Source organism: Amphiura filiformis, chromosome 12, assembly GCF_039555335.1.
Source record: "Amphiura filiformis chromosome 12, Afil_fr2py, whole genome shotgun sequence".
Taxonomy (NCBI): Eukaryota; Metazoa; Echinodermata; class Ophiuroidea; order Amphilepidida; family Amphiuridae; genus Amphiura; species Amphiura filiformis.
Window position 1 is genome coordinate 16,515,406 of NC_092639.1, and position 19,472 is coordinate 16,534,877.

Below are 19,472 nucleotides of genomic sequence, written 5' to 3' on the forward strand. Positions count from 1 at the left end.
CATAAAATTTGCATTATATCGTGAATTTCAAAAAATGAAAATTATTTGATATGAGAAAGACATTCTTCGTATTCAGAATGCAATTCGATATGTCTGATGTGCTCTCATTTCCCACAAAAATACTGTCGAAACGCTCAAAACGCTCATTCCAGATCCCTTAAGTATATGTCATATTACATGTTTCACAGTTGTACGATTTTAAATAATTCTTTATCATGTTTATAGGACATGCTCTGTTATATTTTTTATATCCTCTTTTCATTCTTGAAAAGATAGATCACGCTTTTATTTCACCCATTGGGTATTTCTTTATTAATTTGTGTTTATATGGCGATTTCAAGTGGGATAATAACTCCTGGATGACGTAAGCATAATGTTGATAGATTTAAATATCATTATAAATAGGCACTTAATAATAATGATATTGAAATAAATTGATAAATAGATAAATTAATAGATAAATAAATAAAAGATATATAAGCCTAGATAAATAATAAATAAATGATAAACTAGGAGTAAATTGCAAACATTAAATATCTTAGAGCAAATGAGCATTTAATAAGTTTTTGCGACAAATATTTTGCCCCTTCTTGTACGTTTTATCATTATTTTATCTTTTACTAATTTGTTTTTTGGGACATGCTCGCTTATTTATTTTTATGTGTTCCTCTTATCATTTGTGAAGTATTTCTTTATTTTTGTTTTAGTACAAGTGATCACTGAGTATGTTTAACTGTGGAAATATCGTTAGATAAGGTGTTTTTTATTTCTCCCTTGAGTATTATTTATAAGTGTATCAACATACATTTCACATGTCATGATTTTTCATTGTTTTATTTTAAAGCAATTCTTTATTGGGGTGCATGCTCTCATATATTAGGTGTTTTTTTTTCATGTTCCTCTTGTCATTCTTGATAGATGGCTGTTTATTTATGTCGCGTGTTAAGTATTTTTTTAATTTTTGGTCGAAGTGTATAATTATCATCAGACACGTCACATGTCACATTTTTATGTATGATTTTGCATTATTTAATTTCAAATTATATAATTTTTTAAACGTACTAACGTAGTTCTTTATTTTTGTTTCTGTGAATATCATCCGAAAAGTAGGCCTCCTGCACATTATGATTTTGCCTTGCTTTATTTAACTCTTTACTGGGGTGCATGCTCTCTGCTGGTTTTTTTTCATGTTCCTCTTATCATTATTGACAAGATAGCACCTGCTGTACGCTGTTTATTTATTTCGCCCTAAATTATTTCTTTACTTGTGTTTTTAGATTTTGAAGTTTATATCATGATAGCACACGCTATGTTTTTATACCAACCGCGTTTTCTTTTTGAAAACAGTTCTTGTTTCAAATCCTGGTCCGCAATGTCAACATTCAGTTCGTTCATAAAATATGGCTATTTATTTATGTCGCGTGTTAAGTAGTTCTTTATTTTTTGCTCGAAGTGTATAAATATCATCAGACACCTGTCACATTTTTATGTATGATTGTTCATTATCTAATCTTAAAATATATAATTCTTTAAACTTATTTCTTTTTTTCTGTTTCAGTGAATATCATCCGAAAAGTAGGCCTCTACACATTATGATTTTCCTTGTTTTATTTAAACTCTTTATTGAGGTACATGCTCCTCTTATCGTTATTGACAAGTCATCACATGCTGTACGCTGTTTATTTATTTCGCCCTCATTTTCTTTACTTTTGTTTTAGATCTTTAGTTCTTTATTTTTGTTTCTGTGAATATCATCCGAAAAGTAGGCCTTCTGCACATTATGATTTTTCCTTGCTTTATTTAACTCTTTACTGGGGTGCATGCTCTCTGCTGGTTTTTTCATGTTCCTCTTATCATTATTGACAAGATAGCACCTGCTGTACGCTGTTTATTTATTTCGCCCTAAATTATTTCTTTACTTTTGTTTTTAGATTTTGAAGTTGATATCATGATATCACACGCTATGTTTTATACCAACCGCATTGTCTGGTTAAAGACAGTTCTTGTTTTAAATCCTGAATACAATGTCAACATTCAGTTCGTTCACCTCACAATGCGGTGCGATGTTATATAACTGTATATATTGCAGGGTTGCCAAACCCGCGATGTAATAGGCCTAGGTCAATAGGATGAGTTTTGAAGATTTTCCTCGCGACAATTTCCTGTCCTATAGACACCAATTGATGGTTAAGAAAAATATTGCATGACTTCTCAACATTGGCTTACGGTAGTTTTTTATCTCATAGAAACCAACGGTTGATAAAAAAATATTGGGCGACTTTTCAATGATTTGACCCGCGGTTTGCCCTCATTTGTTTGGCAACCGTGGTCTGTGTTAAGTGAATATATTTCGGTAAGAAAATAATTATCATAGACCATGTAGACAGAACGGACAATAGTCATAGGCGCTCTCCTCCATTTTGAGAAATATACTTTTACACACACACTACATTTATAATTAAAATGATCAGCCTTGAAGTTTTACCTTTTAGTGGGTTAAGCCAAACCTAAGTGGATGAAATATAAATCAACACTTCTGGCACTGATTGGTTTCCGTAGTTGTTATATGGAATACGAGCTGTCTGTAGCTACAAAATTGTCTGCAAATCGGCTTTTGCCGGGCCTCTCTTTTTCGGCGTTTTTCTCATTAAATTAGGGTCCCGTTCAAATAAAAAATAAACTGGTGTCTAGATGTAATCACAGTTAACACACCAGGAAAATTATAGAATATACAACAACCTAGCTACACCTGTAGACTGCGAACAAACATGCACCTGGCCAGACCTGGCCGTAAAACAAAGTGTTCTCCCTACGGATACCCTTAAGGGTCACACAATCACACAAATATTGTTGTTGTGTGTTTTCATAACAAAACATTTTAAAACGTTTTAATGACTTTGATATAATCCGACATTTAAAGGGGCATTTCGTGATCCACAGCATCATCTCCCCCTCTTTTTCAAAAAAAAGTTGAGACTTTTACATAATGTTTATGTACAAAAAAATTCTTGATATGAATTTCATTCTGGTAGGCCTATACCAGAACGAAATTACAACACAGTCTATGGAGTAGTATAATCATGCATAACTCGCAAACACAAAATTGGAATCAACTGAAATTTTGGGAATAAGCTTTTTTCGTGGATATCTATACTGAAAATTGTCATAAAAAGAGGATCATCAGTGCTATGATCACGAAATACTCCTTTAATGTTATTAAAAGGTTTTTACCAAAACCAAAACCCAAAATACAACCTGCTTCCAACGTTTTAAAAATTAATGTTTTGTGTTCGCTGGGTTAGGGCCTACTACAAAAATTGGAAAACACTTCAGATTTATTGTCCTGCTTTTTTAACCAAAAAAAAAATAAAATAATAATAATAATAATTTCATTGTAGGCTGAAAAAGTTTCTCTCTCAGCCTATACCAACCGCGTGCAGTTAGGCCTATATGGCGTTTTAATTGAATTTAGGGCCTACAAATATCGCAAAGCGCATTTTAATATAACTTTTTTCTGCTAAATTGGATTGGTAGGCTATTGTTTTGTTAAAATAATTACACAAAAACAAATGATACGAGAAGCAATATTGTATAAATAAAGACAAAATGACAAACGTTTTCAACTGAGTGTTTTTAAGTTATTTGACAAGTTTCATGTTCATGCTGTTTGTGTGGCCTATAAGATGTTGCGAAATGATATATAGGCCTAGGCCTATATTTAACATGTTAAATTAGGCCTATGATAAAAAAATGTTTATAATTTCTTTAATTTAAAACAAAATCCTATACATTATAGTATATAATATTATCATCGTTTAATTATAATTATTATTTCGTTGTTATTTTTTAAATCGTAATCATAAAGAATAAATTAGTCATGACATCCTGCTGCTGAATCATACTATCAGATATCTGACTTTTGCAGTTCTGAGTTTGATCATGCTAATTATCGATTATCATGTCATCATTTTTGAGAGCTATTCAGCTATGATAGGCCTACATGTATGTTTCCAGTGCGTAAATTCTTATCCATGACAATCGTCGAACGATTTTACTTTGTATGAACTTTGAACTTTATTAAATCCTATGGTACCGGTATCTGATTTGTTGAGCCAGTCCCATAATCGTTGCTATGCATTGTTATAATGCAGGCAGACGCAAAACTGCTGATAGCCTATAATGTTGGCAACGTCGAATTTGCGACGGCGTTTTACAATATACTTTAATACAATCACCACCATGCGTACACATTCTCAGAATCACGTATTGACTTTATCCCTTTTTACATCAAGCGCACGTCCTTTTTCAGGTTGGATAGTAGCTGGATTTTGATTGGTTCACATGCCATGAGGTCATCGCGAGATGGCGTGTTTCTCACATGAAGCCTAAAAAGTTTATTACGGGACGCTAAAGACGTGAGCTAGGATGTCGAAAATTTGTCAAACTAACCCTAAACAAGGATTTTACTCAAATAAAAACACCCTAAACAAGGAATTTGTTTGAAATTTACCCATAAACAAGGACAGACAATATAAAAACACCATAAGTGAGGAATTGGTTTGAAATTTGCCCCTATTCATTGCGTGTGTCAGTAGAGTGCCATACAGTGACAGTGATGATATCAGTAAGCTTAAAATTGGTGTTGTTGAAGTCGGCTCCGATTTTTTAACAATCTGGTTAGTAAAATTGCTTAGAAACCACTCTTTTGTGCCGTATAACTTGATAAATATGTCACCACTAATGTCTGTTAATTGGGTAATTTAAAAAAACTACCCTAAGCGAGGATCGTCCTTTAAAAAAACACCCCTTCTTTTAGTAAAATGAGTCTTTTGAGACCCTAATCGCGGATCCGCGCGGATCCTCGTTTTGTTTTTCACAAACACCCTAAATCCGCGTTTTCTTTCACGCGGATGCTTACAACTTTCATATATGAGTGATCCCCCCGGGCACCCTATTCAGTACGACAGCAACTTAGCTCACTTCCGGTAATTTTTACAGGCGAAAAAATGGAATACACGAGTCGTTTCTCCCTTCATTTCCATATTGAGCCCATAGATAAGATATGAAACATGAGTATAAGGCAAAGAATAACGTGTAAAAGTTGAATTATTTTTGAAAAATTGAATGCTTTTGGTGCGCGAAGTAGCCTAAAAAATTAGAGAAAATGCATGTCACGATAACAAAAATGGTTATATCTACAGCTTTGAGGAAACGCCGGTCTAATGCTTTTCTGTTATGATAAACATTAATTAACCACAGCTTGTATTAAAATTTCAGCGAAAATGAGCGGTGGAATAACCTAGTCGTAGGTTGAAAAGTTGCGTTCTTTGAGTCCTCGTGTCGTAAGCGCACGTTGCAAGTGTCACGATGCTTCACGAAATGGATCCCAGCCGGCGCTGTCTATTATACATGTTATATTGATTAATATAGCAATTAAAAACGTCTATTGTTATATATTTTATAAATGCAAAATACTCTATTGTGTAACAAAATATTGTAGTCGTCAAAGAAGGTAGTATCATCTCATTTAACTGAAGTACAAGCAGTTTTGAAAAGATTGTTGTTGAGTGAGATCCTTGAACATGTTGAACGAGAAATAAGATAGCAAAAGAATACCCTTTGCCCGAACAAGTTGCGATGGCTTGTGGACAGAGCGAAGGTGTGCAGTGCGGAAGGTTGTGAGTTCGATTCCCGTGTTATTTTATCGATTATGTGGATTTTTTCAGTTCGTTTTTCTTTTCTTTTTTCCTTCCCTTTTGTCTTTAATAATATAGGCCTAATGAATGTCAGCTTGAAGGCCCACTTTTTTCATGATTAATTTCAGTTCAGTTCAGTTCAGTTTTATTTTCATCTCAACACACATACATATAAATAACATGATATAGAAAAAACATTTTGTAATAAATTAGTAACAATGCAAAGCCAAATAATTTACAATTGAGATACCAATATTAATATTACAAAATAATATTTTAATAATGTGGTATGAGAGATGTGGATGCCACAGAAACGCATGTTTAAGCCTAATCCTACATTCGAGTTCATATCTTTTTACAAAAAATGCATTTAAGTTCAGTAGCTTTCAATATGAAATAATCAAATAAAGCATGTCAAACTTAAGTAATTTTAAAAGTTCAAGAATATATATATAGGCCTATCAAATAAAGGAACGTCAACACAGATTTTCACGATTTTTTTAATTGGACTAGACCTCACCAATATCGGCAACATATTTTATGAACTTTTATGCATACATATTAAATCATGAGATGCACGAATTTCAAACCTAATATTTTGGCATATTTGTAATTTTTACACAATGTCCAACTTACACCTCGGATTACACCTAATTGGAATCAGCCAAGTTCGTTGTCCAGATAGAGCAACTAACTTATTAAGACTAGTCCCCCATAGAACACCACAGTTAAGCGGTCAAGATATTAAGTGTTTTCTTTTCATTTTTATCTCGCTACTTCTGCTTCAAATGTAACGTGAAAACCTTCCTGACAGTTATTTACTAATATTATAAATATTGTTATAATTTTGGAATAACAAAACTTCAAATTTGCCCGAAATCGTATATTATGGCTTTAATAAAAATATGAAAACTAGGATTTAAAAATATGAGTTAAAATCAAATCGAAAATCAAAGAGAGGTGCTTGCGGGGTTCGAACCAAGATCGAACTCCCAAATACATGTATTTACCACTAAGCCATACCAGAGATATGATTAATTCAGTGACAATAATAGCAATGTTATTCCCACTCAGTGGCTCACTCGTGTATTCTATTTCTGGAATGAATTAACACTGTCCAAATAATGTAACACAAACCTTTATGCTGACTTTTAAAATTGTTTGAACGTTGGGAGTATTATTTTCAAGTTAAATAACCAACAATGGACAATTGACAATGAAAGTTTCTTTGCAGAAAAAACATCGCCCGTACAATATATGGCGTGACAGTAGTCACGCACAAAGATAAACATTTCAACATGTTCAATATGCGACTAGAAATATAGGCCTACCTCAACCTAAAGTGATGAAATTTTCAGGCAAGCTAACTTTAGTTATTCTATAACATGACACCCATTTTTGATTCCGGCGCTTTTTCTTGCTGGATGATATGAACATTTTTGTGTTCGTGACATGCAATTTTTCTCATTTTCCGAGCTACTTTGGACATGTTCAAGCTTCTTTTTTCCCATTTAATTCAACTTTTACACGTTATTTGTTGCTTTACACAAATGTTTGATATCTTATCTGTGGTCAGGGTACATAAATGGAGCAATATACGACCCATGTCTTCCATTTCTGGAGCTATTTTGATAAAAAGCGTTTGCCGGCTAAAATTTCAACATTGTGTTACGTAACCCGTGTTCACCAACCCGTATAAATTTTCTGTCGAACAAAAGAGGTCACAAAGTTGCTGTCGTACTGTAGAAAGGTCTGACGCATAACAAACTATACATTTTTGGAATCCTCATGACCATACGAGTATTTTGATATATAATTACTTGGCATAGTTGGAGCACTCTGAAAATTTGACCCCATGTGACCTTGATTGACCCCTCCCCGGAATGCCCGGAAGTTTCAGGAGGTCAAGTAGAACCATGTGCTTCTTTTGTCCAATTTGCCATCAAGATTTCAAACGGAAACAGTTCAGACCCAGAGCACGATCATGTCAGAAATTTATATTTTGTTCTGGGCATTGACGTAGCGTCATAGGGGCATGGGGGGGGGGGGGCACGTGCCCGCACCCCCAATCGATTGCAAAATTTTAAAATCCCATAGGTATACAGTGTATTATTTTATTTTTATTTCGTATCTCAGGAGCATCTAGCTCACTTGGAAAGGCATCAGAATTTGGTACACGAGCGCTTCGAACTTTAAATCGGAAGGTGGTGAGTTCGAGCCTCATCACGGTCACATTAATTTTATAAACCAAATATTGTTCGAACTTTTCATATTTGTTTTTCTTTTATTGTTTCTTTTCTTTGACTTTTTTTTCTTGTTTTATTTAATTTTTCTTCTTTATTTTTCTTTTATTCATATTGCCAGGGTAAGGAGAGGAGGGTACTAATGGCCCATTCAGTGGTTTTTTCATCCGGACGATCGTAAAAATCATCAAAATTCAGATTTTGTACTAGACTGCGGAACTCAGTCTTCAATGATATAGTCAGTAATATTCTTTTGGTCATTATATGACTATCATCATTTGACGACTGAGTTCTTATGATACATCATCCGAAGAGCAGTTTCAGACAATTGCTTGGGATTGTTGGGGCAGAGGTTATCTTTTGAATTCTTTCATGAACACTGAAGCAGAGTCAAACCTGTCAAGGACACTCGGCGTGTATTGAACTGACCATGTCACTCGCAACAAAAGAATTTCAAAGGTCATAAAACATCAATTTGGTATCTTCTGCTAGTGGTTCAGCCGAAAGCCGAGTAGGCCTATTTAAGACAAAAATAATGCATTTACGTGAATCTGTAATTTATATACTGACAGTATATATAAATTAGCTACATGTATTTGAATGGGGCATCAACTTCGTCGATACTGCCGTTTTCTTGGGTTTTTTGCCAATTTTTTTCATTAAAAAATTTTATGAAAGTAACAATTTGATTGACTTTCGCTGGGATCACTGAATGGGGCTTTGCAACGCGATATATATTCAAAACTTGTATTCACCTACTGTTATAGCATTAATCCGATTATTACACAACTTCGCCAGCGTATTCAAGACATCCAATGCAAATAATCACCTAGATTATGACGTATCATACTGTAAATATGGCGGAGTAGGCCTACTCAAATTCATTCAACAAAACCATGATTACAAGCCAGGGGCTATTTTAGAAGAGAAAGGTCACTGCACGTTAGCAAATGTAAAAGCGAAAAGAGCAGCTAGCAGAGACAAGCTTGAGGGAAGGGGTTGCTGTCAGAGGGGCTGTCTCCCTCGAGTTCTGTTAATTTTTACAAAATCACGCGTTAAAATCACGCATTTTACGGACTCATTTTTGACGTAAAGGGCTGAGAGCTGAGAGCACATCACTCAGACATACCATATTGCATTCTGAGAAGGTGGAGTAGCCTTAACTGATATCAAATAATTTTGAATTTTAGAAATTTGCAATATAATACACATTTTATGACAAATTATTTAAAAAAATATATTTTTGACATTTTTAAAACAGTCCTCGAAGTAAAGTTCATCAATCTAATGATATGCACTTAAAGTTGAAAATTGATACATGTCTGGTTCACTTATGTATTTCACTTATTCATTTAACAGACTTGTCATTATTTTTAATTACCTACAATTGCATGAAAGTACATACTAGGATCATGTCATTAAGTTTATGGTATTAATATGCAAAAACGAATACAAACTCTGCAAAAATGCATAAAATGCACACAGGTGCCTACAATTGCACGAAATTAATATCTGTAAAATGTAATAGGCCCTAATAAAAATAAAAAATCCCTTTGATTTACTTAGAAGGGTAGGTTTCATTTAAAATGTCATTCTATTTAATTGAATTGTCATTTTGATAACTTGATAAAATGTTGAAAGAAATGCTCACGTGTCCCTACCATCTCTTAACCTGACGCACAGTAGCGTAAAGTCCTCAAAATGTGACTAAGATTTCTTCAACTTAAGGTTATTAATTATTTTAAACTGTTGTGATTTGGTAGTTCACAGCATCTTACGAGTGGTAGTGAGCTTTGGCAAAAACTGCATTGCTCATTTCATAGCGAGTGTGTAGAAGAATTAAAATATCACAGATATACTTTTCTAGGTGCTGCGGTTCTTGAGTTACGTTGTAAAGAGGGCTGACACAACAACACTTTTGTAAAACGTACATAACTCATTAACAACAATAAATTAAGCAAGTTTGCAAAGTATACGATTTGTATAATGAACTTTTGCAAAACATCAAGGTGCTATTTTTCAATAATATATTGATCTAGATAATGAAAATCGATTTTTAGGTTGCTTCGACCAACAATACCTCGTCTACCCTTAAGTTATGCAAATGGCATAAAAAAGTTGCATACAAATTTCATTACAAAAGATTAAACACACTCTTCATGACCTCAAAAATGTCTACAGTGCTCAACTTAAAACACTAAGATGTTCAGTCCATAAACAGGGTGTGTATTTTCTACAAGCATTATACAGGGTGAGTCAAAAAAGTGCAATAGTGCAAAGAATCCATCTTTATTTTATAACCAGATTGAACTTTTAGGATTTAAAACACATGATATATTCATTAGTGGCCTTGTGTGAAAAAAACGTAATTACACTTACCGTTCTGTTGTTATGACACATTTTACAGCGAGACCAAATTTTAATGCTTATCCACGGGACATATAAATTTTGAAGTTAGTTAGTTTTATCTTTATTAACGTCACACTCTCACATAGAGACCAGTCAATTCTGGCTTATGAGTGACAAAACAACAATATACAATATAAAAATATAGCACATACTAATACTAATAATACATATAAACACAATGTAGTCAAGGTTTTGAAAAACAATAACATGCATATACATTTAAAAAAAATAAACGCAATGAAATGTTAGCTGAAACCTCATCAAACGCCCATCATACTATGGGCCTAAGCCAAAAGAACAAAATAAATGCAAGAAGCCTCAAACTCTGTAAGGTAGATTTGGAACAACTGCTGTTTTCTTATCCTCATTGGCACTGAAGTAGAATGGAGCACCCAACGTTTTATTTTCCCTGGTCTTGTATAAGTAGAGGAAACATTACTTTTGTTGTTATTTTCATATTTACCTTAACATTAAAAATTTTCAAAAGAAACATACAAATTTATGGGCGGGTTTTTCAAATGTCGAAAGGAATGCGTGCAAATTGAAGTGGTGTGAATTGCAAAATATCCAGTATAAGTTGGACACATTGCAGGGAATTGAAAAATTGGAGTTGGAGTTGGGTGAGGTATGGAGGACTTCAGTAATATTAGAATGTTAGTTTGAACCGTAAAAAGGGAATTGAAAGAACGCAAAAATCAACCTTGATTTAAGTTAAAGCCAGTTTCAGATCTGGTGTCTTTATTTCGCATTGTGTGCTCTCATTCAAATTACATGGTGCCTCGTGGACAAAGGGTTAAAATGGGTATCGCCATAAAATGACTCATAAAAGTTAAAGAGTTCACATTCTTTTCTGGACAATTTTGGTCCGGTAGATAGAGCTGCTCCCACGCCTGTTGCTGATTTTCTCGTCCAGAGGCTTTCCCCCATGAGTGACCGAAAAATTGGGAGGAAAGGGCATTACCAGTGGCGTTTTGAGGCAATATTTGCTTGATTGCCCCTGCCAATTGAATGTTTACCTGATCACCACAAGCTATACAATATCGTATATAGGATTTCCCGACTAGATTAGTCTTACTTTTTGGAGAACTTCTTTAAGTTCTTTTCATTTCTTTTCATCTTCTTTAATTTCTTTACAAGTCAATTTTGGGCTGAAACTAGTATAGAAATATTTTAAGCACGGATTTTTAATTCTCACTGCACGGATTTCTATTCTCACTGCACGAACGTGCCAGGAGGCACGTTAAAATAGCCCCTGTTACAAGCTATTGCAATCTACCGCGACAGCTCGTCACGCGTCTCACACACATAACAAATGCACTATACGATCAAATAGGTTGACGACAACGTTTGATTGAATGCACTGCATTGCTCCATGATTACGGTGAAGGACACCGGTTCAAATCCTTTGTATGGAGCCAATCAATAATTTCACGCACATCCTCTATTATTGCCCAATTATTGCCCGGGATGATTGCACACTGTAAAAGAGCTATTGTTATAATGTTTGATGAAATCGTGTTTAACTATTTGCTTAAGAACGGCACAATGCAGACAAAGCAGACAGATTTACTACATGTGGTACATGTATATATACTGCGCCAATAAAGTATCCTTACACTTGGAAAAATAATCACAATTTCAAAACTGAACAATATTGAGGTAAATTTGTTTTTAATAGATGCACTATTTAATTCTGCACATTATGACACCACATTGAATCCAATGTGACCTCAAGAAGTAAAGTTACAAGCAATTGAATAGACGAAGGTCCTGTTTTAAAAGTGACAAACTGGCCTATACAAGGCGCAAAAAGATTCCAACAAGCGAAACAAACAGACAACACAGTTTCTTCAGCGAAGCGTTATTTAAAGCAGTTTTTATTTCAGTTTTTACTTCTCTGTAATTTTCATAACTTTCATTTTATTTGTCAGTTCTTTTGTTTCAGTTTTCTTTTGTTCCAATTAAAGCCAAACGCATAAATTAGCCATTCACCACTCTCAAATCAGATGTCTAGTCTGTGGAGTTTTGAATAGGCCAGTTTGTCACTTTTAAAACTGGACCTTACTCTAATCAAATGCTTGTAACTTTGCTTCTTGAAGTCACATCGGATTCAATGTGGTGTCAAAATGTGCAGGATTAGATAGTGCATCTATATTAAAAAAACAAATTTATCTCAATACTCTTCAGTTTGGAAATTGTGATTATTTTTCCAAGTGTAAGGATACTTTATTGGCGCAGTATACATATAGGGAATGTGTGCGAGTATTACCTAATTGTAATAGGGGCGTATCCAAAAATGAATTCACGCCCCTTTCAAATGTCGAGCCAAAGTGCAGGCCCTATGTATATTGGAGCAATGACCAATTCTCTTATTGCAAATCTTGTGCAAAAAGTTACTATTTTCGCGTGTTTTGTCAAACGATTGTAAATTCAATGAACTATGCTATGACTTTGCTAAAGAGCGCTTACAAATTGATACGTATATAACTCCACCGTCAAGTGCGATTACCTTGAAGAATTCACTTTTGCGAAGTAATTATCCATCATATACTGCATCTTCTTGATTTTGATCTTGATGTGTTACTGCACAAATCGCCCCAGTAGCGGTTGTTGACGTGCAGATCAGTGAATACGGTCAAGCTCGTGAAAAGAAATGGGCACTTGAAGTATATAGCCGCATCACAGTGTAGATGCATTACACTTCACAACTGCGCCTTAAGATCCACTTGGTAGATGTATGTTGCGCTTTATTTAATCACTATATTTATCATTATTACCATTTCATATTTAATACATTTCCTTGTATGTGCTATATTTTATATTATTGTTTTGTCACTTAAGCCAGAATTGGCTGGTTTCTATGTGAGAGTGTGACGTTAATAAAGATTAAACTAAACTAAACTAAACTAAACTAAACTACTATTATTTTGTCTTTTCGTTTGTAGACGTTGGTACTGATACGTGTACAGATGATGGTACAGGGCGATTGCGATGTAACGACCCTCCTGATACAAACTTTGACTGCATGTGTAACACAGCATGTGCCACTTACAACGACTGTTGCGATGACTATCAGCAAACATGCCTTGGTAGGGAAGGGTGTGGGGTGGGTAATGGGGTATGTCCGCTCTAAGGACTGTTTTGTAATTGTTTGTGACTCAAAGTGAAATGCACGAACATTGTCTAACTTATGATAGTGAAAACCAACTTCATTAATTTTGATCGTTTTTAAAACAACGTAAATTTACATTACTTTGCTATGCCTAGGCATATAAGCTGGCCCGTACGTAGGATTTCATGGGGATTTGGAAAAAGTGGACTTTTTTCCAAGGGGAGGGGGCAATTTTGTGAAAAGTAGACTTTCTTCCCAAAATTTGGACCTTTTTGTCCAAAAAAGGGTAAGCAAAACTGATTTTTTTTTTTTGCTAGCTACGCTTGCAAATTATGATATTTTGGGACTTTTATATACTTTTCCAAATGGGGGGGGGGGGGGGGTCGCCTCCCCCCCGTACGGCCCTGCATATAGGTCTACTTTGAAGATATTCCATTAAAGTTATAACGATTCCATCGGCAAAAGTCCGGAATGGGTTTTTAAAAAAGCCAGTATAATCATTTTGAGTGAGTTGCTATAAATGATGGGACACGGGTTCATGAGTTGATTCTAAAATGGTGTCATCTGTCAGTTAATTGATTAAAATCAAGAATCAGGAAGGCATACCGACCACCAGAAAATAATTTCCGTCATTACGTGCATGCACATTAAGAAGGGCTGGGGCAAAAAAATTTCATTCACTAAAATTCCGGGTCTTTCAGGCTTGCTTCTCGGGATATGAATCTCGTATATAACTCTCATGCGATTTGAGCCGTGTATTATTTTGTTCCATGCACGGTACTATTGCACTGTGACTAAACTCTGTGTGAAATCGTTATATAAAACAATTATTGACTGCCGTGCAATCGTAAAAAATATATTGTTTGGTGAAATTTTGACTGTTCCATTTCACTCGGCTTCGCCTCGTGATACGGAAAAAGTAAATATTTCACCTCATGATATATTAGAGAGATTGTGATTGCCAAACGTAGCATCGAACGTATGTGGAATCTATTCAAAATCCCGTCACAGGAGAGTGATTTTGAATAGATTCCACCAAAGATACTCTATACAATAGAGAGATTGCGATGTTCCAAACGCAGCACGTGGACCGTACGTTTTCCGTACGTTTTTACGAACGTTAATACGGTGTTAAATATTGCTAGTCTCGGTTCCAAACTGGATTGTGCTCATTCGTCACGAAGGAGAACAAGTCGGCTGGAATAAAGACTATAAATCTGATCTAATCTAATATAGGTCGATAGAGGGCATAGTGATTGAAAATTAATAGTAAGCGCAATCTCTCTAGTCGAGACATTGCGATTTCCAAACGTAGAGGTCACGTATTTAGCTATTTCTAATCGACGTAGATGCATCGTTGAAAATGCACAAAAATTGTCCATTTTACAATATGTTAAAGACAGTCAAAGATAATGAACATACGAAGGAAAGTCTAATTACTATTATGAACCTTTTTGTTTGTAACAAATCATTATAATAAAGGTACAGCGATGTGTTAAAAATGGACTAAATTTAAACGCAATATTCATACGCAGAGATTGCCCATTGAAATGTGTGTGATACTTTGCGTACAAAAATGACATTGCGATTTCCCATTTTGGATTCCAACGTAGAATAAAACGCAGATGCTACGTTGAAATATGCTGATTTTACCTCATGTCTAAGTCCATGCAACGCGCCCAATTTTCAGGCGAAAAAGTCTCATTTTGAAAGTAAAGTCATGATGTATGGATGTAGTGATCTTTAATCTACCAAAATATATGTTTTTGGGCAACTATAATATTTGGGGAGCACAAAAAAAACCCAATTAAGTTTTATCAGCATGTAGGTCAAAATTTTAGTCAAAATCAAAAGCGGCCTGTTTGAATAAGGCAGAGACTCAGCTTACTGTTATTTTTTCAATCACTATGCCCTCTATCGACCTAGATTAGATTAGATCAAATATTATAGACTTTATTCCATCTGACTTGGTCTCCTTCGTGACGAATGAGCACGATCCAGTTTGGAACCGAGACTAGCAATATTTAACACCGTATTAACGTACGTAAAAACGTACGTGCCACGACCACGTGCTGCGTTTGGAACATCGCAATCTCTCTAGTATACGAGGGGTATCAAAAGTTTTAGAAATCGCCCAGAAGTGAAAGAGCTATATCAATGAAATTTTGTCAGTGCAATCACTGGTCCTTATGTACACTATGATGCAAAAATGGTCTCATAAGTATGTTTACTTTTTTTACAGGCGCTAGATGTCAGTACCTGCCTATGTAACCGCATAACCAGCAAAATGGAGAAAATTGAGGCATGTAGCATGATTAAGTTCCATTTTAAGGGTTACAGTGCCAAAAAAATCTGTGATGAAAAAAAAATTCATTTTCCAAAAAGCAACAGTGACAATATCACAATCACCACCGAAGATAACTTTCATTTTCTAGGCACTGCAACCCTTCAAATGCAGGATCTTAATAAAGCTGCTTGCCTCAATTTTCTCAATCTTGCAGTTTATGCGCAGTAACTGGGGCAGCAGGTTATTAGCATCTAGCGTCGCCTGTAAAAAAAAGTAAACATACTTATGAGACCATTTTTGCACCATATAGTGTACATAAGGACCAGTGATTGCACTGACAAAATTTCATTGATATACCGGTAGCTCTTTCACTTCTGGGCGATTTCTAAAACTTGCAGGCCAAAAAAAGAGGGGGAGCATTTTTTGGCAGGTTGAAAGGGGGCAAAGAAATAGGCTCTCCACTGACACTGACAGTTCCACTGTTATGAAAAATTTTGGCGGAGAAAAAGTGGGGATGTGGTTGTTGATCGAACAATCTTCCTTTAATTAATCTCGTCTTTGGAAACAAGTTATGAAACTACATCATGTATACATTGGTGTCTTATACAGGACTGACCGATTCATGCGAAACACGATGCGGTAGCGACTACAACCCAAATGATAACTGTCACTGCAATGATCAATGCAAGCAACACAATAACTGCTGTGGAGACTACGACCAATACTGCACCAGTAAGTCATTCATGAGAATTCATGGGAAGGGAAAATCGTAAATGATGAATTTCTATAGTGTAAGCTTGTGGATATTGAAACAAGGTAAGGGCGTGGGGCAAGAGGCTTTCGGTGGAAATGAAATTGCAGAATTAAAGGGTCATTCGGTGACATATAGGCCCACTCGTATTACTAAATTGTTACTGGTGACACTTACTTGCACCACTGCACAGTGTCATCGCCCCGATATCTTCATGGCAGAAATCGCCATGGTAGGTTGAATCCACCGCCACGTATGGTCATTTTGTTCCGACCTGTTTAATAGTTAGTTTGAGACGCATAATGGGCCGAAGGACGTCTGACTAAGGCTTCTGACAATAGCCCGGTGACTGACCTCGCTGTGTGTAAGTGAGCATGGTATACGCCATAGTTCATCTGCTTTTAGACTACCTCCACGATTGGCCTACACTGCACTATATATAGTTCGGCACATATAAAATCAGAATTTTTGTCAAGTTTTCGAGTTCAAGACGCAAGCTTCTTTCTCAAGACGCTAGCTAACGACTATCATATCCGTTGAACATATATATTCAAGTGCAAGGAACCAAATCTGGTTTCTTTAGACGAAATCATTTACGGGAGATATTCATCATTTTCTACCCCGGTATCAAAAGATTTACGTCTAAATATCAAATCGTGCATAGCACATTCACGTGTATCGATCCCGGGTATTGATTTTAGTATCTCTGTAGTACCAAGTAATTATTAGCCAGGCGATGTCGGTGTGCACTGATTAACTAAAATGGAGGTTTTTGGGTGAAACAATTAATGTATTGGATTTCAGTGACCACAGTGGCAGATAATTTATACTACACTACATATACATTATCGTAATTAGATATTGATCAAACGGGGTATTTCGGCAGCATTTTTACACTTTCTTCTGGCTCTAGAATAGAGACGCATCACATTATGGGTTTGATTAAGGGGAGGGGGGGGCTCCCTGGTCGAAAAAGTGGAAGGCTTCTGGTCCCCCTGGACTGGGCTGGGTTTGTTGAAATTTACATCTGTGCAAATAAAATTTCAAACATAAAAAAAGAAAATTGACACAACTATCATGTTCGGACAAATTGGTAACACCAAACATTTTTTCAAAATTGGTAAATGTAAAAGACTCCCCAGACACACTATTGATTAAAAAGCATAATTCATCCCAAATAGGGGTAACCTTAACACATTCACAAAATAAATCCACAAGTGTTTCAGACAAATTGTTGCAAAAATAACAGTTTGGCGAGTACCGATTCTATGAAGAAATTTGTTAGAACAGATTGCCCTATGAAATAATTTAAAATAAAAGGACCTCAACTGAGTTTCAATAGTGCAATTAAAATTAGCACTATGAATATCATTCCATTCCACTTCATCCAAATAATCGACCCATTTATTTTCAGCCACCACTGCAGCACATTTCCTCATAATAGAGTAGACATGTTTGGGAACTTTGGCCTCACCCACAAGGCCAGCAGAGATTTTAGTGAAAACATCCTCCTGAATGTTCTTGGAATTCTGAAACCAGTTCAAATAAATTCCATTCATTAAAGAATTATATTTTCTCCTGTTACTAATAGGAATATCAAATTCAACCACTAAATCTTCAAATGTTTTGACCAAATTGTTACCATAATAAAGATCTGAAATCTGATGAATACCCTTTTCATCCCACTCAGGGTAAAAGAAAAACTTTTTTGTTTTCAGCCGAACATTTTTATTCCACCAGATTGGGTCCTGAAGGTGAAAGTCAGACAAGTCTAAATTCTCCTTGATTTTGTTCCTATATAAATACCAAAGTTTAATACTTTCTACAAGCTGGCAATTAGATAAGGTATTCAAAACACAATCAGGGGCATCAGACCTAAACAATGCTGTCCAGTCAGAATGAAAATATTCCAGAACAGAAAGTTCCAAATGCTTCCAAAAGCTAGAATAGTCAGGGTCAAGCAAGTGCTCAATCCAAATAAATTTTTGAGCCTGAGAAAACACAAGAGGATCAAACATGCGAAGCCCACCATGTTCAAAATCATTACATAAAATGTCCCGCTTGACTCTATTGTTACCCCCATTCCAAATGAATTTGTAAAACAAGTGATTCAACTTTTTTTAAAAGGATTTGGGGATATTAATGCAAAGAACTGAAAACAAATAAAGAAGTTGGGGCAGCAAAAGGGACTTAATGACAGTAATTTCCCAATAAGGGATAAATTCCTATGCCTCCAACAGTTAGGGAGTGTTCATTAATACTTTGGTAGGGGGGCTGGTCTCCCTCAAATTTTTCGCTTTAAAACTTTTTTGACCCCCCCTCGATGGACCGCTAAACTTTTTGACCCCCCCCATTATCGTATAACAAACATTATACTTAATAGTGTTAGGCTTGATTTTTGATTGCCAAATCCAAGGATACTCACATAATTTAGACTTTCGCCATCTTGGCTGATGGCTTCTTCAGAATGACCACTGGTGATCCACTTTTCCCGCGGGATTGACCGCTGCTTCCGGCGATTTTCGCATCCCTCGGTTGCTGACTTCTTATGAGTGGATCGTAATATGCGTGATCAATCACGCGGGAAAAGTGGATCACCAGTGGTCATTCTGAAGAAGCCATCAGCCAAGATGGCGAAAGTCTAAATTATGTGAGTATCCTTGGATTTGGCAATCAAAAATCAAGCCTAATTTAAACTTTCAATCCTACAAATGCATCTATTTCATGACTTAATAGTGTTGTTTCCAGTGGTGTGGTATCTGGGTCACATGTCATCTATATCTGTATCTCATATCTTTCGTTACACGTACAATCACCATCTCTGGTTGTCGCATACATTGGGGGGGTCATGTATGACAAGGGTGAGGCAAATGTTTGAAATATTGAGGGAGGCAAATGTTTGAAACATTCCCGGTGGGAAGGAGAATTGCGCATGAAATACAAGCACAAGGAAATTTTCATTATACTTAATTTA

At 35.5% G+C, this 19,472-nt stretch overlaps 1 protein-coding gene across 1 annotated transcript in view; it reads left to right on the top strand.

The window, feature by feature from the left end:
- LOC140165867 (uridylate-specific endoribonuclease C-like) overlaps positions 1 to 19,472 on the top strand; it is a 52,661-nt gene that overhangs the window by 11,463 nt on the left and 21,726 nt on the right. The window contains exons 2-3 of the mRNA XM_072189207.1: positions 13,294 to 13,437; positions 16,357 to 16,479. Coding sequence (XP_072045308.1) covers positions 13,294 to 13,437; positions 16,357 to 16,479 — 267 coding nt within the window. The remainder of the gene's footprint in view (positions 1 to 13,293; positions 13,438 to 16,356; positions 16,480 to 19,472) is intronic.